Raw genomic sequence first — 26,314 nt, forward strand, 5'->3', positions numbered from 1 at the left:
TTTTCGGGCTTAGATATACCATGCTGCACATGTAGGTCTCGGCTTAGTATACCCTTTTTGCAACACTCTGTATATGGCTGCGTTTCCAGTAGGCAAACTGTCTCTGAGGGCGAGGCCAAATTAGAGCGTTACGTTCCTTTAAATTTTGTTATGTATGACCGTTCCTTTGGAACGACGCGACGCAATTCACCAACGGGGCCTTACCTTTACTAAGAGCACAAAACTAGCAAACTGACCCCTTAGCATGAATTTTCATCATGAACGTAAAGTAGAATTCATCGAGAAATTTTATATGACAATATGAAAACCGCCCCTGGCGGTCGGTAGCAGAAATAAAATTTCCCTACAAAATTCATCGAGTACTTTCACGTCACGTTCACGATTAAAATTCATGCTAAGGGGTCTGATAACACTCGGCATACTATACCGATACGCCTCTAACTTAGTCGGTGGCAAACATTTTACATACTGTGAACGCAACCAAAGTACCATATTATGAAAACATCATGTGACATTTAAAATCTATATAAAAAGTAGCAACTTTCCGACAATATTGTAGGTATTACACAATTAAGTACCGTAGTAGGTATTCAACATCGTTATCACAGACTTATTCATAAACATTTTTTATTAAATATTTCATTCACTTTCTGAAGGTAGAAAAATACACTTTTATACAAAGAAATCCTTAAAAAAATGAAAAGATTGCTCCAAAAATAGATGCATATATCCAAACACACAATTGTAAGGTATTTTGTACAATTTTATTTTTTTTAGAAACACTCACAATACTCTTGAAATTTTGTGACGAAAACACTGTAGCTTCATTTTAAACTCCGTATTTATTGAAATTTATAATTATTTGTATGAGAAAACCATGAGTTTCGACTCTCTCAGCCAAAATTCGTGTATCACGTAATCGCTTAAAGCCTTTGTTAAAAATACAGTTTTTTTTACGAATACGGGGTTGAAACTTTATATTATTTAAAAATACAGTCCAAAAAACATAATACATAAATAGTCGGACCATAAAATCAAAGCCCATGTCAAGTCTATTCTTTTATCTCAGATACTAAATTGACAAGTGCGATAAATGTCGAAATGAATAACATTTTTATAATAATATTTCACAACTAAACATTCATTGCACTTGTGAATTTTGTATCTGAGATAAAAGAATAGTCTTTAGTCAGACCATGGCCTCTAGTACGGGTTTTGCAATTTACGTAAACGAAAAAATTCTTCTGTCACCTGCATGCATCATCTGTCAAAAGTTTCATGATAGTTTCCGCTAGAGGCGCCACTTTGTATGCAAGACAATCTAATCTATCAAGCCTGTACTAGACCTACATTTCAATGCCACGTAAAAACGCAATGACAGACCAACAGATAGCAAGAAGCGACCACAAGATGGCCGATCATGACAAGGAAGCCGACTCTGAAGAACTGCATGAATATATTAAATAAAAATACAGTCCAATAAAAAAAAAACAAATACTAACTATGAGTTGCACAAAGGAACTTTAAGCTAACGTCGGCATTAAATCTATTACAGCCTTGATCGGACAGAAGAGACAAACACAGATTTAATGCCGACATTACCTTAAAGTTCCTTTCTGCAACTCCCCATTAGCCCATGTACCTATTGTATTCTCCACAATGTCAGTTTAATAAACACATGTAGTCGGACCATACAATCAAAACGTTACCAAAAGTCCATGTAGAGCGAGGCCTCATTTTTGCACCATCTAACGCAACGCACCAATGGGGCCTCACCCGTAGGCGGTAGTTTTCAATGCCACGTAAAGACGCAATGACAGACCAACAGATAGCAAGAAGCGACCACAAGATGGCCAATCATGACGGGGAAGCCGACTTTGAAGAACTGCATGAAAGTGATCCGGTAGCCGTGTTGTTCCGCCACTCCCGCGCATACCACGTTGGCGCTGGCGCCTATTAGTGTGCCGTTACCTGCAAAAAAATATATGATTTAAACTTCATCTTCACGAATATTTTGTAAAAAATCTCCCTGTCAACTTTAAGTACAATTTATAACTGCAGATTTTACACACCAAAACAATTACATCCATATTTATGTCTTTATGGAACCCACACATATTTGTTGAGTTAAATGAGATTTTTAGCTTATCTATAAAAAAATATTGACTAATAAATGGAATGTATCTGACAATCACAGTTAGCATTGCTTATGATATTTGTGTTGATAGGGTTATCCTCTGTCATACCCCCACACTCCACACTATATCATTATAATGACAGCTGGACGGAACTAAATGTATGAACCATGTATGAACCAAAAGTTGATCATAATATGATCAACCTTTTGATACGAGCAGTACGTACACTCGGGGAATCTTGTGCTATATTTTATACCTTATTGTATGTATATACCTATGTGGTCCACCTAAATCTTACCTCCCAAGCAAGCGCCGTAGCTCAGCGCCCATATCAGCGGCGCGAGCGGAAGTCCCAGGTTCGGATTCCCGCCGAGTGACGTCACGATGCGGATCATCATCGTCGTCAGCGGGATGTTGTCCACGAACGCCGAGGTTAGGCCTGACACCTGGGGGGAGAGAAGGTGGTAAAGAGTATGAAGGTTTTAAGGTGTATTGTAAAAAAAGTTTACACTGTTTGGGCGGTAGATGGCGTTGTCATAGCTAGAAAAAAATGAGTTTGGGTTCACACCTTATTCTGAGAGGCTAATACACACTGAATCGTGGTATTCAGACTTATGAAGCTTGGCTTTATTCATCCACAGAGGTATAATTGGGAATAACTAGGTACCTATAATCCTAAAACAATTTAATATACTTAGGCCCTGTTCCACAATGTCTAGTTAGTGGCTACCTGTAAGATAAAATACATGCTGTCACTGTCAAAAAAATAATAACAGAGAGTGACAGCATGTATTTTATCTTACAGGTAGCCACTAACCAGACATTGTGAAACAGGGGCTTAGTTGTATTTTTTTGAAATAAATAATAATTTGTATACTACGTGCACTTACCCATAACATCAATATAAGCGACACAGCCAGCCTGTAGCTCTCGTCCACGCTCAGAATAATGTACTCCGTCCATCCACCGATGTAGGCGATCAGACCCAACTTCGATAGAGCCTGTAGGGGAGGTTGTTAATGTTATTTAAGTTAATTGTACATAAGATGGCAATAGGCATTCGTTCTATTTCTATGGAAGAATTGCAATAGACCTTGGCTCTATTAAATGGGGAGAAAATGTTACAGTTAAATGCAGATGGCGCCTTAAACGACTGTACCTGATTCCTCGATTCTATAATTGGTTGGTTCAGTGTATTTTTTTTCCACCCAATAATGTGATTGGTTAGATAAACTCGCCCTCGGGTACACTCGATTGTGCTGCCAAAGTTTTACTTGGTTTTCTTCATCACTGGTAATTACCGGGTAGTAAAAGTAGGTGCAGCAATGCACGACGACGACGGCATAAAACTAAGAGGTGTGTAAAACGTGTCAAAATAACTTTTGTTTTGGTATTGAAAAGTCTTCCGTGAAACCCAACCCACCTCCATAAGCACAAACAGCGCGGCAAAGAACAGCAGCGTGGACCACTCCACGCGGTGCAGGATGGGCTCCAGGTCCTCGCGGTCCGCCAGGATCAGGAGCAAGATGGCGCCGAGTAGCGCCGTCCAGGCTAGGGATACACGGTCTGGAGGGGAGAAGGGGTCCTCTTGGGTGAATGCTTTCTTTGGCCTAACATTTTGAAATTAGTATCCTATGCAGCAGTAGATTAAAGTGTCCAAGTTTGTGCACAGAAATTGTAGAAGTGACTACAAATATTAGGTAAAACAGTGGTGCAAAGACCGAGCCTTGTGGAGGTCTTTCTATATAAGTATAGTTATTACAGGCTGATTATAATAATAAGAACTCTGTGTAGCAAAAGACCATTTTTAGCTGAGGATTATTTTGTAATTAAGGTGATCGTCAAGATAATAATATGGGTGACTCATAATGTGACTCACTTAGTTCAGGTATCGAGTGCAAGAAGAACACGACCACGACGAATGTGATAGCAACCGTCGCCTTCACCAGAAGAGACACGTCGCGGATTTTGTACTGAAATGAAAACAACACAGAATTTACACAATTACAATTTCAGAATAGTTCGATATCTGTATCGAAATTGGTGTGGTAAATAGGTATATGTTGGGGGACATTTTATCAGTGATCAACCAGAAGGAAAGAAAGAAATGGATTTTTGGTGTAAACAAACGACTATTTCGGAAGTGTAAGTTGTCAAAAAGGTAAGTCTGAAAAAATCATTTCAGAGTTAATCAAACCTAACTTAATATGTACTATTAGGTTGGTTTAAGTACACAGCACTATCTGCAACTTTAACTTAAGTTAATGTTTTTATTGCACAATTTCAAAATCCTCATCAGCAGAAATTACACCCAACAACATTACATCTAACAGACACTCTATTAACAACAACAACGATACCTTTTGCTTCATCTCATCCAAGGTCTTCTGAAACGTGTCTTTGGGGCATGCCCGCTTCGTCCTCTCCTTGACCTTGTCCTCCAGTTGGACATTCAGCTTCCTGATCTTCTTCTCCAGTCGTTCTCTGACCACGAGCTGGTCTTTGCTGAGGTGCGGCAGGGATTCAGCCGCGCGACGCCATATTGAGATCTGTTGGCGGAGCTCTGTGGGGTAGGAAAGTAAACATGATTTATGATTTAGCCACAGCACACTATGCTGTGCCTTATACATATTATATCCGTGTCACCATATGCGTCCAGCGACTCTTCATCACGTCACAGATCATCGGTGACAAACCCTAGGCTAGTTCTATTGTTTTTTACCGACAAGCTGCTAAACTGGCTGGATGTACAGGGTGTTTGTCATTGATCGAACTTTTCATTAGCATAAGAGAGAGTTTCTTTCCTCCATTCTTCTCCAAAGGCAAATTACAGTTTCCGAACGGATAGTACCTATACTTTCTTAGTTTGTAAAATATTTACTTTCTTTTTACTTTGACAATAATATTGCGCGAATTACCTACCGTGCATGCCACAAACGTCATCTATATAAATTTTGAGTTTATCTTTAAGTTACCTTGTATATCGGCGGGCACGTTGAGCCGCAGCTTGTTGGTGTCGCGGTAGATGAACCGCAGCTGCAGGTACGTCTGCACCGCCACGAACAAGATTCCCACCGTCATGTGCATCGTGAAGTTCGTGAAGTTAATGCCCTGGAAATTTATTTTTTTGTTAGTCTTGTTATCTTTTAGCGTTAAGATCGCCATTTTTATACCTATGTGTGGGTACTGAAGCTTTGTAACTTCTGTTCTTGTGTGCATACAAATAAATAATATTCGATCGATCTAGTTATCTTATAAAAAAATAATGCTTGCTTTGCTTTCGACCATTATTGCTTACCCTGTGATTGCATTTCTGACAGATACTTTTCACTATCGCTTTAGTAATGACATGCGTTAGAGTTCTTAGTCATGTTTTCATAAAATATCTTAAGCTGTCCCAAAAGGAACACTTATTTTCTCATAATTGTGCAGAGGCCTCCACAAGGTACACTCTTAGGTCCACCATTTTTCCTAATATTTCTTAACACTTACAACTCCCGGACTTACACAATACAGAATTAAACCTACAAACATACTTACGGAGTTGACAACGGCCTTGTTAGACGCGATGATGACGTTGGGAGGGTCTCCCACGGGCGTGGCCGTGCCGCCGATGTTGCTGTACATTACCATCGACATCAGGATCGGCACCGGATCCAGCTCCATCACCTCGCAGAGTCTGTGGGGGGGATAGGGGGTATCTTTATTATTTTTATGGTTTCACACAAAGACAGCTAAACATATTCTAGTTGAAATCGTAGTGAGTTGTATAAATACGCAGTAGGTATAAACCTTAGGTGAGTCTTTTGTTTGTGGTGAAAGGATCAGCCAGTCAGAAAAGTTTTCAGTCACTGACTGGCCAGGCGCCCTAACCTTCTGAGACTATAAATTTCACAACTCTCAGTTGTGGACGGCTGCAAACTGCTGCTTTGTCTGAACCCTGTCATGGGTCTCCCCATTTTATCATCGTATGAGGTCTCTGCGTCTCTTAGAAAAACTCCCATCTAAACGGTGCACAGTAGGAAGAATTGGCTAGTAAGGCACGGTGGTGACGTTGTCGATGAAGGTAGAGCAGACGGTCGTGAAGAAGCACAGCAGGTTGATGATGATGATGAGACAGTTAACCTACCTGATGGTGACAGGCGTCATCAACAGCACGGTGGTGACGTTGTCGAGGAAGGTGGACAGCAGCGCCGTGATGGCACAGAGCAGGTTGATGAGAGGCCACATCTTGCCCTTCGTCACCTGGAAGAAGAAGGAATACCAGTGAGTTTTTTGAATTTATATAGATTTTTCCCCGTATTCGATATCATTTTAAAAGTTTTCCCGGGGAAATTTCCGGTTAAAACTTTGTCAAATTTTTATCGCCTATGTGTTTTAGAGGTTGTCAGCTTCCTGACTAGTTAACAAGTTTCATGAAAATATATTAAGCTTTTTTTTAAACCCAATTCATAATTCATAGTGCTTTGGTATACAAACGTTCGTTGCATTCTGCTAGTAGCAAGTGTTATTCGGATGTAAAATCATTGTTACTGTGTAGTTTTATGTAAGTAAATTCGTTCAACAGTGCTCTTTGTATAAAATCGCAACAAATACACACTTACAGTCTTTTCCCTTCAGTCATAATAATTATTATAGTAAAGTGTGTGTGATGAAGGGAAACATAATCATGAAATCTTAAATTAACTTGTAGTATAGCTGTAGTGTAGCAGCTATGTAGGTACTTACTTATGCATTGTTGCAAAGTTTCTCAAGTTCAATGTCAAAATAACAAAATTATACCTATTATCCTTCCCTATACTGAACCGAAAATGTGTTTGTAATGGCATTTTGATGGGATTTTATTACGAGTGCTTATTATAATCCTGTTTGCCTGTGTATTTCGTAAATTATGGATATTTTTACGAAATCACACTACTTAATATACCTCCTCAAAATAATATTCCTAACTATATACCTACGCATGAAACCAATGACCGATGTACAGTAAAGGGCAGCAAGACCTGACCCCTCTCAGAAACATTGTTACTATGAGAGGGGGGTCAGGTTTCTCTGCACTTGACCGTACCTATCGACATCAATATTGTGCCTTGCTGTAATCGATATTCATCATACAATAGCTAAATACCAAAGTCCTATACCGGTAACTGTAATGGATTAGTGGAAACACGAGTTCACCTACATACATACAGCTACGATTAATTCAAGAGATAATTACAATCACAAAGATAATTGTTTCGTTTCAGCATAATTATATTTACTTATATAACAAATATACCTAATTGAGTTCGTATATACATAATATACAAAAGCGGAATTTACATTAGTAGATAAGAGTAATTATGTGATGTAGGTACATACTAAATGATAAATTTCAAAAGAACATAATGAATAATTTGCAGTACTTAATTCTTTAGCTCTGCATTCTATGTGGATGATATATAACTACTTATTTCTTCCAGAGACTCTGCTTCGATAATTTTATCTTCATTATCGCCATAATAAAATACAGACACATTACTTGCGTATGTAAGTGGTGTACACCCACGTTTCCGAGATAAAATAATCGAGTAAATGTTTATGTAGATTACTTGTAAGACCATGCCAAGGTCTGAACCAACAGACTTGTAGTCTCGCGAATTGTTGCAAATTATGTTGTATTTAACACCATAATCATACAGGAAAGAATTCAATCTTAGCTCACAGGCATAGAGTTTGAAATCGGAACATAAAAATACGCGATTGATGAAGATAATTACACGTGTAATTCTTGATCTCTTTATAAGTAGGCCATCTTTAATGGTAAGAAATATATGGAATAACGGCGGTCCTAAGATCGAACCTTGAGGAGTCTCTAGTACAAAAGGGAAACATCTGTACTTGTCGGGCATTATTCATTACAATTATACATACATCCACCTTCTGTCTGTTTGTAATTCTTGAATAAATTATCATTAGGTACCTACGCTTTAATACAGGTAATAAAGTAATCAAAGCCGTTTGAAATTACGAGTAACTACACATAATATAAATACTTAGGTAGGTGGGTACTACCTACTTTTATACATGGGTTTCTTTTATAAAATCCTTCCGTATACATTATACTTATTTAATTTTCAATAAAATGTATATGGGTCGTGGTTATTATAATATGCAACAAAAACTTGGAAGTTACTACTTATTCTACAAGACAACAGCTGGAATTTTTTCATAAAATTTGGCATGTGGTAAGCTTACCCGCTGGGCTAACAACTGGATGGATGGATAGATACCATGGATGGATGGTTAGATACCAAGGATGGATGGATAGATGGATAGACACCAAGGATAGGTGGATGGATACCATGTATGGATGGATGGATGGAATCTAACCTCAAAAGTGAAGACAGCCAGGAAGTCAAACATGCCGGTCTCAGCCATGATGGCCACCAGCAGCATCATGGAAAACAGCAGCAGGAGTGTCTCTGCATCCAGCCAGGAGATCAGCTCGGGCAGGGAGGGGCGCTCGCCGAAGAACGCTAGCACGGCGATGGAGGTGGTGGAGACGACTACTGCTGCCATCGTTCTGTTTATTATCTGGAAGAGAGAATGTAATTCGTTAATTTTTCGTACACTATACCCAATCTTAATCTTTTATTCCCTCCATCCAAAGGATGTCTGGCAGAGATCGCTTTTAGTGATAAGACCGCTTTTTGTACCCTAATTAAGTTGCAATTTGTTAATCTTATTATTCTTTGTTGGTGTAGGTACAAATAAAGTCTATTCTATCTATCTAATTAAGTGAGAGTGCATTTTTTCCCTAAACTTAAGATGCCCGAACAGAGCAATGCGTCGCGACGACGTCGCATCGTAAAGATCATAAAAGAAGGAAGAAGAGCGACTGTTTTGACAGTTTTTCAGGGCAAATGCTTGATTACTGTCGCAGTTCTTTGCATTGTGACGTCGCAACGCAGTGTGGTGTCCGGGCCCTAAGCGTCCACCTATCGGTATCGTAAGCAACGGACGCATCGCACTGTATCCTGTTTATTTGTCAAAGTTTAAGGACGAAAGTTTCCGCCTTGGGGATATTAATTTATATGGTGAAAAACCAAATCAAAAGTATTTTATTAGTATTATAGTGAGGTGTAAACTCACTATTTAGGTGATGCCACTCTTATAGATGATGGAATCGGAACTTTCTTTATGTTTATTGCACGTTTGTTGACAGTTTCACTGCCTTTCCGCCCGTTTGTCAAGGCGATGAAAGTCATTATCATACTTAAGTAGCAACATAATACGAAGAATTCCAGCCCAAGGTCGTCAGTATAATATTCTAATAAACATCCTAACGACTTGTTTGTAATTAGTTTTGTAGATATTGTATTGAGTGTATAACTATATATAGGTACCGAATATTTTTCAGTACCTAGGGGAACCCGGGGTAAGACGGGGTCGCTAAGGGAAAATTAAAAAAACAACAGGTATTTATAACCACAACGTTATCAATTTTTTATGGCTCATTAGGAACTTAATGACGAACACTTTGGCACAGCTTTTGCCAAAAAAGTAATCATTACAATTGACTTATTTTAATAAATGTCAAAAATGGGAAATAAACCATCTTGCCCCGTGTACGGGGTAAGATGGGGTAAGTATACTATATGGGGCACAAAACATACAAACAACACTTCTTCTGTGTTTTTATCGTCAACACCAGCACCTGCAGTGTGAGCCCAACGCCTGCACCTTTGACATCCGACCCAGTTTTCCTTAGATTTAAAGTAGGACTGTTGATATCCTCACAGCAGAGGTAGACACAGTTATCTTCGTTGTTATTCTTTTCGTAGGCAGTATCTGCTTTGTGTTTTTAGCCAACTTCCCTGTAGCCCTTTTAGAGCCCTTTTCCAATGCCAAATGTCGGGTTGGAGAAAAAAAAAATTCACCAAGCTTGATGCATACACCATCTTGCCCCTCCAAAATTACCCCGTCTTGCCCCACGTTATATTTTTAATAAAAATAATTCATAAAAAAAACTTTCAATGTTAAAGTGATTTTGCACATATCTAAACAAAGCGTACCAAACGTTAAATAAAAACATACAATTACTTACCAAAAATGTCACTGTTTTACTTACTGAGTTGTGACGTTGTTTCTACTGGTCAAAAATAACATGGACACTACGCAAAAACAAACAATTGAGCTATCACAAAAAACGCACGCGCTCACACCTGCAGTCACTGGCGCACTAAAGGTCAATCATTTAAGCCTTTCTATTGGCAAATTACTCAGATTCCTAAGATGTATAGTTTTGCATATATGTGGGTGGCCCCGTCTTACCTCGCGACCCCGTCTTACCCCGGGTTCCCCTAAGTAGTCGCTCTAACTTACATTTTTAATTTAATTATGTTGTAACTAAGTAAATACCTATTTGGTTTTATAAACATTCGTGTATATGTTAAAACTTCAACTATAAATGTTACCTGTATGTAATCTTTAGTAGATTTTTTTCCAAATTAGTTAACTAATAAAGATAACATCTAAGTACCACATGTGGGCAATAATACCATATTAAGCAGGCACTTAGCAAGCAAATGTTTTGTGTTTATTTCCATATGATTAAATGGAAAAATCCCTTGTTAACATATCTAAGTACTTTATTATAACTTCATGTTTACCTACTACCTAAATAGTTATGTAGATGATGTGTTACGTTAAATAAAATTGTGTAACTTCCTTCATGCCCCAGCAGTAAAGAAAGTAAACAAACGATATGGTATGGCCAATGTTGACACTCAACTCAATATATATAACAACGTCCGAAATTGTATACTTAATGATAACATACTTAAACAAATAAACAATGATAAAGTTAGTGAAGTTGTTGTACTTCATTAAAATGGAAATTTAACTGCAATGGAACAGATGTAGCAGTGTGGTTTTAATATTAAAGTAAAAGAAAATAAATAGATCACAAAAATAATTAAGGTATAAGCATATGCAAAAACCACGAAATCACAAAAAGTAACAACTGTAAGTATGGAGATAAGTAGCTGTATGTTTGGTTGAGTAGATATTTATCTTTAGTATGAAACAGCTGTTCTTATTCACTATTACAAATTGGGTAATGGAAGATCAAATGTGTCGGGTAAGTGCATTGACCTGGAAACCGGGATGATACTTATAAAATTACACACCGCATATTATTATTACTATTATTTACTATACTGTTATTAACCCCCATAAAAAGAGGGGTGTTATAAGTTAAAGTACCTACCTGTGTGTTGTAGCTCCAAAACGGCTGATTCGAGTTTTGATTTGTTTTTCGGTTCACAATTTTATCAGAATCGGCTTAGATATGCTACTTTTAGTGCTGAATGTCGGAGGTTTTAACGTTGGTTAGGTTATAAATTTAAAAACAGCTTTTACCTGCATAAGTAACTACATAAAATAAATAACAACTTAACAAAGATGTATCTCCAAAAGATTATAGTTAATTAAAAACAATTCTTACCTCAAAAATGATCAAAGTGTACAGCCCAATAAGCAACACACAAGAGCATAGCACACCGGTTGTTGAATCCAAAGGCTGTTTAGTATACGTCATACTGAACGGCAGAGATCTATTTGACGTCGTCTGCATTCTTAGTGCGTAAGTTGCATTAGCACTAGTAGCTTCACTAGCAGCTGAAGTAGCTTCTGTAGCATTAGCATTATCAGTTCGTCTAGAATTAGCTTCTCTGTGGAACTTGAGAAGTGCAGATCTCGTTTCGCCGACGGAGAAGTCTAGGCTGTCGTCGTTTTCGATCAGTATGTCCCATGTGTGCGTCCTCTGCAACAAATTAAATTGTTTATCGCGTACATTCAATTTGGCAAATATTTGAGGGAAGGTGGTGCCAAGAATTACAGTTTGTTTTCTCTGTTTAGTGGCAGTCTCGTGTTGGTGCATATTTTTGAAGTTGTCTACGGTGCAATAAAATTGTTCGTTTTTAAATTCACCTTTCACAAAGAGGTACAGAATACTGGTAAAAATATTAACGTTACGTTGAAAGCTTAAAGATTTTTCAAGTTAGGTGTATGGTGATTTTTTATCCTGACCCAAATGGATATACCATCCATTTACATTTGAAATCATTTAGGTACTGTTCTGTACTGTTTAGGTATTCTGCAGCACCATAACTTCCAACAGACCCAATGGGTCCTATTATTTATTGTAATGGAACGGTCAAGTTAGCTATGATGTGTATTTGATGACATCCCTTTGACATCTCAAAGGTCATAAATCCCATGAGTATTAATTTGTTAAAGATAAGTACCTATTTATTTTTCTTAAATCCATTATTGAGCTGGCACGAAGTCGAAGGCGTGGCACAGGACCGGTCAGAGTGGAAAACTATACTTCGAGCCCTATATATGCCTGATTAGGGATCCCAGGACCTGATGATGATGAAATCCATTATTGCAGTAACCTACCTCCACAGTTCCATCAGCCAGCCACTTCATCATCCACACTTCCATTTTAGCTGCAGTTTCTACTTCTGTAGCGTTTAGTTTCTGTTCACTCTGCTCGGATAGGAAGGGTCCGGTCAGTTTTAAGTGGACTTTGAGATCGGCTTCCGTTGATTGGATTGGGTAATCTGAAAACATATCATAGATTTTTATATGGAGCCATCTACAGGGTGTTGCAAGATTGGTATACTAAGCCGAAAACTACATGTGCAGCATGGTATATCTAAGCCCAGAAAATAAAATCAGATTTTGGAAATTCGCGAAAAAAAAAACTCTTTCTCCATAGTAAAAAGTCACGTGACCAACAAAGTTTCTATGAAAAACCAATATATTTTTTCGCGAATTTTGAAATTCTGATTTCAGTTTCGGGCTTAGATATACCATGCTGCAAATGTAGGTTTCGGCTTAGTATACCCTTTTTGCAACACCCTGTATATATTATGACTGGAGTTATATATGTCTGTCACACATCACACATAGCACAGCACATTTCAGAAGTAACACACATTTCTCCAATTGGCTGCAATTTGAACTCTGCTGGACCTTCCTGCATAAGTCAGGGATAAGTAGTCACTGGATTTATGATAATCATTAAACCTTTACCCATGTCTATTTAGAGGCTTCGGTATATATAAGTTGATTTTTCAAAATAAGTTGTTGGCCAAAATCACGTGGCATCGCACTGTCGTGCAGGAGGCAGCCAACCTCGGTATGAGCTGGCACGAAGTCGAAGGCGTGGCACAGGACCGGTCAGAGTGGAAAGCTACACTTCGAGCCCTATGTCCCTGATAAGGGATCCCAGGACCTGATGATGATGATGATTGCAGTGTTATACATTATTAACTAGTATTTTGGTTTTTGTTGGGCCATTCTATTAAAATTATATTTAAATCCCGCGGCTCGTTTGCACTGCGATGCCAAGTCAACAGCATCTCACCCTCCTTCCTTCCAGTGTTAAAAAAACAAATCAAGGGACCAGTCCTCACCTACCTTTCAGTTCGCCCGGAGCTATGGACGACTGTCGGGTGACCACCTCCTTCTCGCTGTACATCATGAAGATGAGGGTGAAGAACATCCAGGTGGCCAGCAGCAGCGACATCTTGGTGCAGTGCCGGAGCCGCGCCATCTGGTGGGGGGAAGTGGAACTAAATTAAATCTTATGGGATTTGGCGTGCCTATTCTAGTCTCGGTGGGGGGTGTAATGTAAGCACCTGCACCTGGCTATCTCAAGTGGAGCCTTTGTGCATATCCCCCAGGTCTAAACTGCCTTCCTAAGCTTGGACCATTTCCCACCACGCTGATCAACTGCGGGTTGGTGGGTTCACATTTCTAGATGTGCTAAATCTAGATATGCAGGTTTCCACCCAATGTTTTCCTTCACCGTAAGAGCGATGGTATATATTTTACTTAAATTCAAAGAACTCATTAGTACACGTTAGTGCCTAAGCTATCACCGCTCCGTTTAGGATACCTTGTCACCAGATATGTAAAAATTTAGGTAGTTATTTTTATTTATGCTCTAGTGGTGGAAATGCTAATGTTACGGGATTCAGGGTGCGGAAAGGCAGAGATGTAAAAATGCAGATAAAGCTGCTGAGATGATGTACTAATTATAGATTTTAAAGAATCTCGTGGAGTGCTGGAAACCTTTGAACGGGGGAAACGAAAACTGAAGTCCTTAAGTATAGGTACTTACTTAATGTAGATTGCGTTTGAACTTACTTTCGATGGTTTATGTGTTGTGTCTGGATCATTTTCACAGCTGAAAGAAACAATGAAAATAATTGAATTGGTTTATTTTTTTTGATTTAGTGTAAGTTAGTACTTATAGAGGTACTACTAAATACCTACAAGCGGTATGCCGTAAGTTGCAAAATATTTTTTTACGTTTATGGTGTCCCATTGCTAATCGAAAGCCATTATTATGAAACTTTCAAACTTTTGATAATTATTTCAAAATTGGTTTTTCTATTTAGGTAGGTAGGTACCTATAGGTATCGTATTTGATACGTGAATATCTACAGGCTGTTGTTAAAGTGGGTAAACCTAAAGTGGTTGTAGTCGAAGAAGAAGTAAGTAGAACATGCAAAAGTTGTTCAGAATGAACTCCTCAAATCATCATTCGGCTCTCTACATAATATATTACTATGTCACACATCCTGTATTCACATTTCTCTCACCTGGGATCATTCTTCTTCCATTGCGGCAACTCATTGCAGACATTGTTGTTGTTGTTCAAGCTGTTCAAATTGTTAATGTCGAAGATCTGATTGGTGCTCGTGAGGTTGTTGTTGAGATGCGGCGCGGAACTGACCAATGGGAGGCGTTTGTTCGACGTGCTTCTGCTCTTGGAGCTGGGGGTTATGTTTTCGACTGTACCTGGTGGGAAGGAGAGAAAGGGTTATTATTATCAGAAGGGCTATTAAGACGTGACAAGAGTTTTGCATCGCGCTCACTCACATCGCGCAGCCTCAAGAGCGAGCGTGACGGAGAACTCTTGTTATGTCTTAAAAGCGTCCTGTTCTACAGGGCTAGGTGGAAGCAAACACTATTAACAGCTACCGTACCACTACCGACACTCGATCGCCTGTCAAACATCTGTCAGATCCATACAAGTTACGACAGAAGTGACAAGCGAGTGACGCTTAATTGCTATTGTTCGGTGGTGATAACCCCACAGCGCTGTTAAATACCTCATGCGTCTTCTGTTAAATAGGTAGTATAGGTACCGTGCTACCGTGTAAAACTCCCGTAAATTCTGGCTCAAAACGCTACTGTCGTACAGTGCCTAGAAATTGTCTGATTGGTTTGTTTGCGTATGTATGTACAAAGCGTTGCTAAAGAATTAAGTAGTGAATAACAAACATTATGTACATCATAATCAATTAAATTATGATTCATTTCTCGAATTGTTTTCGTCCAACAAGACATTTTGGCAACAGCGGCGGCTGGCATTGGTGATGAGAAATGACTCTTATACCGAGGTTATTTCCGTATTGTATGGAATTGTACAGATAAAATATTTAGTTTTAATCTTTTGAATAAAACAAGAATGAGATTATAAAATTGATCTAGCTAATTTTTTAAGGTCATCATCATAATAATAGTATAAAACCGCAATAAAAAATATATAAAATAGCAATAAAAAATAAAAAAATGTGTAAGTAAATAGGTGCATTTTATCCAAAAACAAACGAATGTCTTTTTGTAATTTGTGTGTATAGCCAAACCAGGAATATAAAAACCCTGTATTAAGAGCGCCACATTCGCGTTGAGGACTGCAACACTAAGTATAGTCATACCAATGTGAATTGGCCATGCTCAAATTTATAATTGTAATTTTTATGATTTATTTTGAAAAGAGTGTCAGTAGCTCAGTGAGAGGATATATCCTATGGGTTCTTTGGAACTTAAGTAAGTAACATGTGTACCAACAGTCTCACGGTGAAGGAAAACATCTATCTATCTATCTATTTATCAACCGATTCATATGATATGTTATGGTCAGATTGTGCCAATGGTTGAATTTCAGATGTTTCGGATTTGCTGTCGCTTGATGGGTCGCTTTAACTGCCATCAACATTAATAATTAATCCATTTAAAAAAAAATGTTTCAATTATTGATCCACTACTTCTGTAATTTTCTTCTATTTTGTCTTTCTATACCTTAAAAACAGTAGTTGATAAAAACTAAAGCAGTAGCTTACAAATTTGCCAAATTCATTTGCTCTTACTATACTAAACCTACCAGTCATTTTGACAATAGTATCAGTTATGTTATCAAGAGAAATAAAGTCCAATCCCACGGACTTTTTCTCCGACACATACTTGTGTATGCGGTAAATTAGTTTCCTTTCATGGTTATGGATAGATTTCGGCATTTAGAAACACAAAAAACTCACAAAAGCTTAATAAACCCTACGCATTGACAGCATCACAGTTTGACAGCAATAGACAAATGACATTTAGAGTCAATGATACCAGTGCAAGAAAAAAGTTCTATTGCTTTTCCGCAATATGGCGAGGGTTTTTATATTCCTGGTTTGGCTATAGGTATCTTAAAAAAATTTACCGCTATCTGCACGCATTTGCCCTATCTATATTTTCTAAATTTAGGTGATTTGGTGCCTAATTGCCTAAAGAGCTTCCACTATGTTATTGTATTTTAGACGTTTTCTTATGTCTAGTAAGTAAAGTTGGTTTTCCTTTGCAGTCGTCAAATATGTATGGGATTTCATATGTCAAGAAACCAATAATATAATGGACAGAGTATAATCGGTATCGCAATTTTTGCAACAAAGCTATTGTCATAAATGTATGGAGGAACGGCGTCGGCAATGCCGATGAAGTGGACACTCTTGTATGAATTTCTATACAATAAATAAATAAATAATAAATAAAATATGTGGGGACATCTCACACACGGCCATCCGACCCCAAGCTAGGCAGAGCCTGTGTTATGGGTATCGGACAACTGATATATCTTCACAAATACCCAGATAGATACATTATTAAATATAAATACCTATCAACACCCAAGACCCGAGTGCAAATATCTGTGTATAAACAAATATCTGCCCCAGCCAATAATCGAACCCGGGACCTTCGGCATAGCAGTCAGGGCCACTAACCACTACGCCATTTGACAATAAATGTGTTACCTACGTCCGTTGCGTACGATGGCCAAAGGTGGACGCATATCTTTATACTTAAGTAGGTAGGGCTTGAATTGATGACCTAACAATATTGTGTTGATCATTGATTCATTCAGTTGAAGTTAAAATTAACATCTCCTTGTTATCATACGACATCACTATTAGCTTCGCCATGGGGACACCTAAAAAGGTAATCATAATATACTGAGTGAGTGTTAAAATTAACACTTCATTATGTACTGACATGCTACTTCATAAGTCTCTACCATAGAAGCTGAAAACCCTGGAAGAGATCGCTTTTAGCGATAAGGCCGCCTATTGCGTTGTATCCACTGTATTATAAATTGTTATTTGTGTCCTGTTAATCAATAAAGTAGTATTCTATTCTAAAACCCAGGTCTGTGGCCTTATTGTTTAGGTACAGCACATGCTGGTGCCTTTTTGAGGCTCTGGACAGCAACCTGTTTTTGCTGTTGTTGTCAGTGTGTTAAATAAATGTTTCTTTATATTGAAAGTCACGCGTCCCTCCCTACTCTCCTGTATTTTTAACGTCGCATATCTAAAGTTAGTTCTGTGTACGTCTACTCTACTGTAACTCATGAAATGTGTAGGTACCTTAATTTATTTCTTTTTTCTTTTCTATTATTCTATCTACATTATTTCAACCGCAAGTACGTGTAGGTACTTACATAATATTAAGTACATGATATTACTTACCTACTAGTGGTTATGGTTAACAAGTAAATTATGTTTATCTTAAACTACAACTCATAGACCACAATGATCATTCTAAGCATTTATTACCAATTTACCACATTCGTAAACAACGTATAAAAAGAAGGGACCCTACTTACCTACCTCTATGGTTACCTAGATGTATCTAATGCTCATCTTCTTCATCATCAATATGTCAATTGTCAGTAATGTATATAGGTACCTAAGTATACACCTATCTGTTCTTTTAGTACCTAACCTAACCTACTTTTCAGGATAAGAACTTTTGTTATCTCGAGCCTTGAATTTTCGATAATACCTACTTGTGTGAAATTAATCTGTCTCCATATAAGTAAGTACTTATTTAATCTGATTTGTTAATCTAATAAATAAATAAATCAATGTCACTTATTCAGTAAATCTTATCAAGTCATCAATATCACACAAGCCTGCAATAGTGTGTTCCGCAAGGTTTCGTACTTGGCCCAACATTATTTATTTTTGTCTCATTTGCCTCCTCGACCATCCTCTTTTACTGCTGTATTATTATTTTATACAAATGCATATTAAGGCTCTCACGTGATTTGCTTCTTTTGATGACAGTCAGTAAAAGACATAATATATTGTGTATACAACCTCAAATTATATGTAACTAACCATACTCTACTTTATTTATTCCACGGCCTATCCACTTCCCATTCTAACTTTTATTAAAGGTTAAATCCTTCTGTTTGTTACCGAAAAGGGGGGTGGCAGTTTAACAAATAAAAAGTATTGCGTGTGTGTCTGGGAGATAACAATATAAGTAACCAGCTGTTCCCGAGCGCTTTGCTTCGCCTTAAAAAGTTTTCCCGTGGGAATTCCGGGATAAAAAGTAGCCTATGTTCTTTCCCAGGGTCTAGACCGTATGTATACGAAATTTAAATTCAAATCAGTTCAGTATTTTGGCGTGAAAGAGTAACAGACAGACAGAAAGACAGACACAGACAGACACAGTTACTTTCGAATTTATAATATTAGTTAGGATAGTTAGGATATAAGTACTGAAAGTCACTTTACAGACGTTCAAAATTTATGAGTCCTTTTGTTATCTACAACGGGTTTTTCAAATTTCCGCCCGGTAAGATTCCGTTACTATTAGTTTATGGTTACGATGCTAGAAAACTTGAAAATATTTTTATACCTACCTATGTAGATCTATAAGCCAGATATGAATTCTGTAAGTAAGTCTATTACAGGTTTGATAGTTTGTCGAAAACTATAAAAGTTTAAGTTTTCTCGCATACAAAATGCTTTAGCTGAAACGATCATGAAAATTTTGACAGATAATGTATGCAGATGACAGAAGAAAACCTAAACTTTTTTCGTTCGTTTTCGTAAATAGCAAAACCCGTACCGTACCCGTACCCGGCTCTGTATTACAAAGATACTTTAGATACTTCTGTAAGTGAGTATAATTATTATTAACGCGTAATCTAATGGCCTTTCATTGACAGAGCGTGTCTGTCGCCTGATAAACGAACAAGTCACTTTCTTATCACTTCACTCATTTCTCTGATACCTCTATATATTTAATTGAAACGGAATGATCACACAAATGATCGGGCGGCTTGAAAACATCTGACACTCGGGTTGCCCACTTACCCGACAACTCTCTCAGCGCAAGCTTGCTTGTGTTGGGGACCACCAACCGCACTAGGCCAGCGTGGTGGACTAGGCCTAAACCCTTCCTTCATTGGAAGGAGACCCGTGCCCCAGCAGTGGGGACGTGTTGGGTCGTGATGATCACACAGTGATGTTCAAGACTTGAGTCCATAAGTTTAGTCTAGGTCTGGCATCCTGTCGTACTCTGTAGGCACATACCTACCTAGGACCCTTGGATGGATAGGCATTCAGCGACTGACTACTGATCTGTCATGGTAATCCTATCACCAGTGTGATGAACCCTTCTATTCTATTCTATTCAGAGAAGGGGCGAAGCTCCTGTACGATGTACGTGGCTCTCTCAAGTGGAACCTTTGTACATATCCCCTTAATTTCAGCTCAGCCAGCCTAGCTCCCGAGTAAACTGGAGCAGCAAGCCTGGGTGTTGCAGTAGTTGGTCCAAGAATAGATGAACCCTTATTGATCCGTATTGTAGGTTACCGAAACGCTAAGCAGACTACTTAGTTATTTTATTTATTTTTATTTTATTTTTCTATATTAGATACATACTAGTGTGGATATACTTCTGCCTAGCCAGGATAAAGAACGCCGTGGATAGATTTTATTGTTCCTTGGAGTGTCCTATTTCCAGCAGTGTGGTAACTGACGATGATGATTATAAATATCAGTACTTAGTCGGATTTATAATCAGAGGTATGTTCTTCCATGGGCTAAAACGACAATAGAATAGGTAGTCTAAGCATGCACCACAAATATTATCTTTTGAGATAAAATCGCGAAGATAATAATATCATTCGCATGTGAACAGTGGGAGATACCCTGCTTATATACGAGTAAGTATATAATTATTATATGGGTATAGGTTTACCTGTGTAGGTATTTTCAAGTAGATAATATACCTAAAAGTGTAAACAGGATTTAATAATTACTACTCACATATTTGCAGTTTATTTAATATGACGAGCATAGATACTGGTTAGAACTGCTTTTCACTAGAAAATTACTCATTTACAATAATCTAGAACGGTTAAATACATAATAATGGTCTTACATGGTTATGGATTAGCAGCAATAAATTTACCTGTTCTTATAAGTACCTTCTTAGGTTTGTACAGTCAACACCAAAACAATAAGAATAGTTTTTCATCGTCATCATCACAACCCATCGATACGTCCCGACTGCTGGGGCACGGGTATCCTTCCAACGAAGGAAGGGTTTACGCCGAGTCCACCACGCTGGTCTAGTGCGGGATGGTGGACCCCTACTTAAGTAAGCTTGTGCTGAGAGAGTTGTCGAGTAAATGGACAACCCGACTGTCAGATGTTTTCAAGCTGCCTGCAGACTCTGACTAGGCTTAACGACTGCTGCCGAAGCAGCAATCGGGACCCACGGCTTAACGAGCCGTCCGAAGCACGGAAGCGATCAGAAAACAACCACTTGAAATGAAATTAAATATGGTTTATTGGACGTACATTTTTTACAATTATTTGTCCATTATCATAATATAATATTACTCTACCACCATTTCACAAAGGCCCCGCTATTAAGGAGGAAAGAAATGGCGAAAGAAACTCCTCGAGATCGGCCGTAAGTACTATGTGTTGCTTAACTTCAATATGAGCTGTTAAAACAGAAACACATTTCACCTACCCGCTTGTAAAAGCCTAAGAGCTCACTCAGCACGATCCTTTCATTCACATGAGACGCCTGTATAATAATTTGAACAATAGACTTGACATTTTCGTGGGTCTCTACCGTTTTAGATCACAAATAAGAAATATGTTTGAAAACTTACAAAAGGAAAGCTGAATCAGTTAAATATACATATATTAAGTTATACCACTGAATAATAACAGTACCCTACTACTCTACTCTTTTAGTTGTAATTTTGATTTTTTATAATATTAACTAAGTATCTAGGTATAAATATTTAAGAGAAGACGTTTAACACGCTTTAATTTTAAAAATGTTGTCAACACACAGTTAAGGATATTGTCACTAGAATGTAAGACCTTAAGCATGTTACTTATCATGTAATGTTTCATATCTGTAGTGTGATGCAAATAAATGAATAAAAATATGATTGAACACTGAAGCTAGCCCGACTACGGTCGCTTCCCTGTCTGTTATTAGTTATTGGTAGGTATCTTAGTACAAAGTCACACAAACACACACACTCACGCCTTGCACTAATGTACTCCCTTGCGGGGTAGGCAGAGGTGCATTGCTGCACCCACTTTCCGCCAGAGTGTTATGTTAGTCCCAATGTAATAGGGGGCGGGCCTATTGCCATTTTACGGGCACATCCAAGACCCGAGAACAAATATCTGTGTTTAAACAAATATGTGCCCCAGCCGGGAATCGAACCCGGGACCTTCGGCTCAGTAGTCAGGGTTACTAACCACTACGCCATTCGGTCGTCGTAGTACAAAGTCATTTAACTCATTAACCATAATTATAAATTATTGACAGAGTTTTTTAACATCAGCCAGGTTGTTCACATGCCCTTTTTCAAAATGAAAACATTGAAAACGGGTGAGAGATGCGTAACTAATTATATTAGTTTCCATTATAATATCTGCATAATGAACAATACATAATTAGTACTTAAGTAGTTAACTACATGTTCACAGTTCCGTTCCTACAAGAATGTAAAGTAAATACTTAGGCGCATGTTGATTTCATACCTAAAGTACTTATAAAATACTAGCTGTTCCCGCGAGCTTCGCTTCGCCTTAAAAAGTTTTCCCGTAGGCATTCCGGGATAAAAGTAGCCTATGTTCTTTCTCAGGGTCTAGACCATAAGTATACCAAATTTCATTAAAATCCATTCAGTAGTTTTGGCGTGAAAGAGTAACAGACAGACAGACAGACAGACACAGTTACTTGGCATTTATAATATTAGTTAGGATTAGGATTAGGATGAAAACCGGCCAAGTGCAAGTTGGATTCACGCACGGAGGGACCGTAGGTACAATTAAGTATATTCAGTTTTCCAATATTGTTTGCCAGCACAACACACATCTGAAAGGTGCTAGTCAAAAGTGCGTGCAGCAATCTACCTCTGCCTACCTTTCAAGGAAGTTGTACTCACTTATGCTGAGTTGCAGAAAGGAACATTAAGCTAATGTCGGAATTAAACCTGTGTGTCTGTCTCTTTCTGTCCATATACTGTAAAACAAGGTACCTAGCAATACATTTTAATGCCGGCATTAGCTTAATGTTCCTTTCTGCAACTAGGCATTTATAACTATACTTAATTTAAGTGTGTGTGAGTTTGTGTGTGTGTGTGTGTGTGTGTGTGTGTGTGTGTGTGTGTGTGTGTGTGAGTGAGTGAGTGTATGTGTGTGTGTGTGTGTTGTGTAGGTATGTGTGAGTGCAAAACATGAAACCCAACTCACCATGCTCCTTCTCATAGAATCTCCGAAAAGGCGCCAAGGCGGGGTCATATTTGACTTCTTCAGGTAGCCCCAGCCATAGCTCCAAGGCAGCTGGTGACAGGTCGCCACAGGACACCAGGGAATACTGACTCCTGGTGACCTCTTCAGGCTGCTTCCTGGCAAGGAGACCGGACCACTCTTTCACATTCGATATTAACTTGTCCATTTTGTAAGCACTTTCAGTTCTAGAGCATAGTTTTCAAAAGTTAGTTTTGCACTTTTTACACTTATAGTTATATGGTGGGTTTTGAAGGTTGTGTTTGCACTTTTTACATTTAGGATTTTATGGTTTGTATTGTGGTTTGCTTACGTTGCCTTTAATACGCTTAGTTTGAGTTTGTGTTTACATGATCTGAAATAGATTTCGTTTGTAAATTAAATTTTGTTTTGTTTTGTTGTTTTTATGACTAACTACTAATATGAAATATTACGTTTACGTAGGTTTGTATTTATTATTTCATAATTTCTGTCTAAGTAGCCTTTGTTTCCGGTTTAAGTACTTAGGTAGGTAAGGAGATACCTACATTATAAGTATTCATCAAGAGAAACACTGTTGCTTAATTTGGAATTATAACCTAAATGAAATGACATATAACACCTATAGACACCTAAATAGGTAGGTATAGTGCCACAAACTTATCTGTTCCGGTGACAGCTCAAATAAATCTCTAATATTTCTTAATTCTATAAGATTTTAAGTTTGCTCGTATTGTTATTTCGCTCTTGCGGTGTTAATAAACCCATCTAATGTTTTAAAATATACAATTCATTAGTAAGTAATGAGATATGGATCAATTTAGTTCGCTGTCACCGGAACAGATAAGTTTGTGGCACTATACTAATATTTTTTATAGGTATTAAGCTCAGAATATGGAATCCAGGGACACCTGGATTCCATAATGTATGTCCTCAGAAAAAGCACCTATAAAGATGTTTAAAAATCATGCAGTATCCACTAAAAACACGGTCACACGAACCTATTATTGGGATATCTTACTACCAGAAACCTTCAGAAAAACTCACGAATACCTACCTACATACTTATTAAAACTTTTTTTTTCCGTAAACGATTACTGAATAAATTCGGTAGATAGCCTTATATCAAGGTGCTATAACTGAATAAAATTTTACGGGGAGGTCAAAAGCAGGAAAAGCTCTCTTACTCAGAATAATAACGGGCTCACCCCAATGGTGCAGTGGTTAACAATAGGTTAAATACTTAGATAAGGGTTCCGGATACGATCCCGACCCTGACAGATATTTACGGAACTTGGATGTAACTAACCTACTTAAGAAATACTTACTACTGAAAGAATATTTAGTTAAATTTTGGTGCATAAATGCACATCTTTGCATAGTTACCCCCCCGTAAGGGAATGATACTTAGCTCAAGAGTCAAGCCGTAGTTTTTATGTTGTTTAGACAATACATACATATTATTAGGTACAGCTAAAGTCTGTTTTTAGGGTTCCGTAGCCAAAATGGCAAAAACGGAACCCTTATAGTTTCGTCATGTCCGTCTGTCCGTCTGTCACAGCCGATTTACTCGGAAACTATAAGTACTACAGTGATGAAATTTGATGGGAATATGTGTTGCTGTTGTATGAACCGCTACAAAAATATGACACTAAATAGTAAAAAAAAGAATTGGGGGTGGGGCCCCCCATACATGTAACTGAGGGATGAAATTTTTTTTTTCGATGTACATACCCGTGTGGGGTATCAATGGAAAGGTCTTTTAAAATGATATAAAGTTTTCTAAAAAACATTTTTCTTAAAGTGAACGGTTTTTGAGATATCAGCTCTCAAAGTCGTAAAAAGTATGTCCCCCCCCTCTATTTTTATAACTACGGGGTATAAAATTCTAAAAAAAATAGAGGTGATGCATGCTAATTAACTCTTTCAACGATTTTTGGTTTGATCAAAGTATCTCTTATAGTTTTTGAGATAGGTTGATTTAACTGTAATTTTGCTGCTACGGAACCCTTTGTGCGCGAGCCCGACTCGCACTTGGCCGGTTTTGTTTTAATCTCAGATACTTACTAAATTTACAGATTCTGAATGGTTCATCAACAGTCGATTTTCCCGCGATTAAGTGAAGTATCGTTCTTATTGGCTGTTGATGAATCGTTTATAACTTTAGAATCTGTCAATTTAGTGAGAAAAAAAAACAGACTTTAATTCTGAGTGTTCCCTTAATGTGTGCCAGTTTTATGGTGGCGTTAGAAATTATGTAGAAAATATTACGAAACGTTGAACCATTGCCAAGAAAACCGGTTCTCTAGAAGAGGTCTACGAACCTAATCATAGATTTATAAACAAAAACATGCACGATTAGGAACTTTGTTATGAAAGTAAATTAAGTTAACGAGACTCCAGTTAAGTAAGTAGGTAGGTACCTAATTTCTTAATTAAAAAATATAAGTTTTATTTAACTAAATATATGTAGGTATTATTAAGTTCGTATGGTAGGTACTACCAATTCAGATAAGTAAGTAGTTACTACTAAACTACCTAATTATAATTTTTTACTATGTGGGTGAGTAGGTATACTTAGTCAGTAGCTAATTTAAAAATACTCGCCCTTGATAATATAGGTATTATAATAAGCTTTTTTATATTTTCCTAAGTTTGTAATTATTGTGAAAACCGGAAAGGTCAGTTTCTTACACAGGCTGCAAAAAAATATTGTTTATTTCAAGGGGTCATCTCATACCACTATCATACCCACTCCAAGAGTAACCTAGTTCAGGGGCAGGGGCATAAGTTTTTGGAACTTTCCAGAAATAGATTAAGTAGGTTCAAATTCCTATGTAACGTTAATTTTTCACAAACCTGTAGCTAGCTACAGCTATTTCCTATGTAAAGTTCATTTTTAACAACTAACTAGTACCTGTAGGTATGCAAAGAATGAAAATATTATTGTAATTTAATTAAAATATGCAGAAATACGAGCAACCGTGTTTTTAGTTGGCACAAAGCCCCCACACACCGTTGCGCGATTTACATGATAAATTAAAAATAAATAAAAACACAGACACATCCGATTTGTTTTCTTTTCTTTTCGGCCAGCACTCGTTTTTGTAAAACTAGCGTACACTGCTACAAACGTAAACACTGCACTGAACTTGTTGACCGCGTTTTTTTTAAGACCGTGCGTTTGTTTTCGTGCTCGCGGCAGCGGGATCAACAGCCAACTGATTACAGCGACGTTTT

General features: G+C 37.8%; 1 protein-coding gene across 1 annotated transcript; it reads right to left on the reverse strand.

Moving 5' to 3' along the window:
* LOC105393262 (P protein) lies at positions 1-26,314 on the reverse strand. The gene is made up of 17 exons (XM_048632120.1): positions 26,138-26,314; positions 23,060-23,450; positions 14,804-15,002; positions 14,346-14,385; positions 13,614-13,749; positions 12,588-12,751; positions 11,629-11,946; positions 8,511-8,714; positions 6,268-6,383; positions 5,679-5,817; positions 5,114-5,249; positions 4,499-4,701; positions 4,018-4,111; positions 3,562-3,704; positions 3,029-3,139; positions 2,437-2,584; positions 1-1,971 (listed from the first exon to the last, which is right to left on the reverse strand). The coding sequence occupies exons 2-17, from the start codon at positions 23,262-23,264 to the stop codon at positions 1,793-1,795; spliced, it is 2,535 nt and encodes an 844-aa protein (XP_048488077.1). The 5' UTR covers positions 23,265-23,450; positions 26,138-26,314; the 3' UTR covers positions 1-1,792.

This window comes from Plutella xylostella, chromosome 30 (assembly GCF_932276165.1).
Source record: "Plutella xylostella chromosome 30, ilPluXylo3.1, whole genome shotgun sequence".
Lineage (NCBI taxonomy): Eukaryota > Metazoa > Arthropoda > Insecta > Lepidoptera > Plutellidae > Plutella > Plutella xylostella.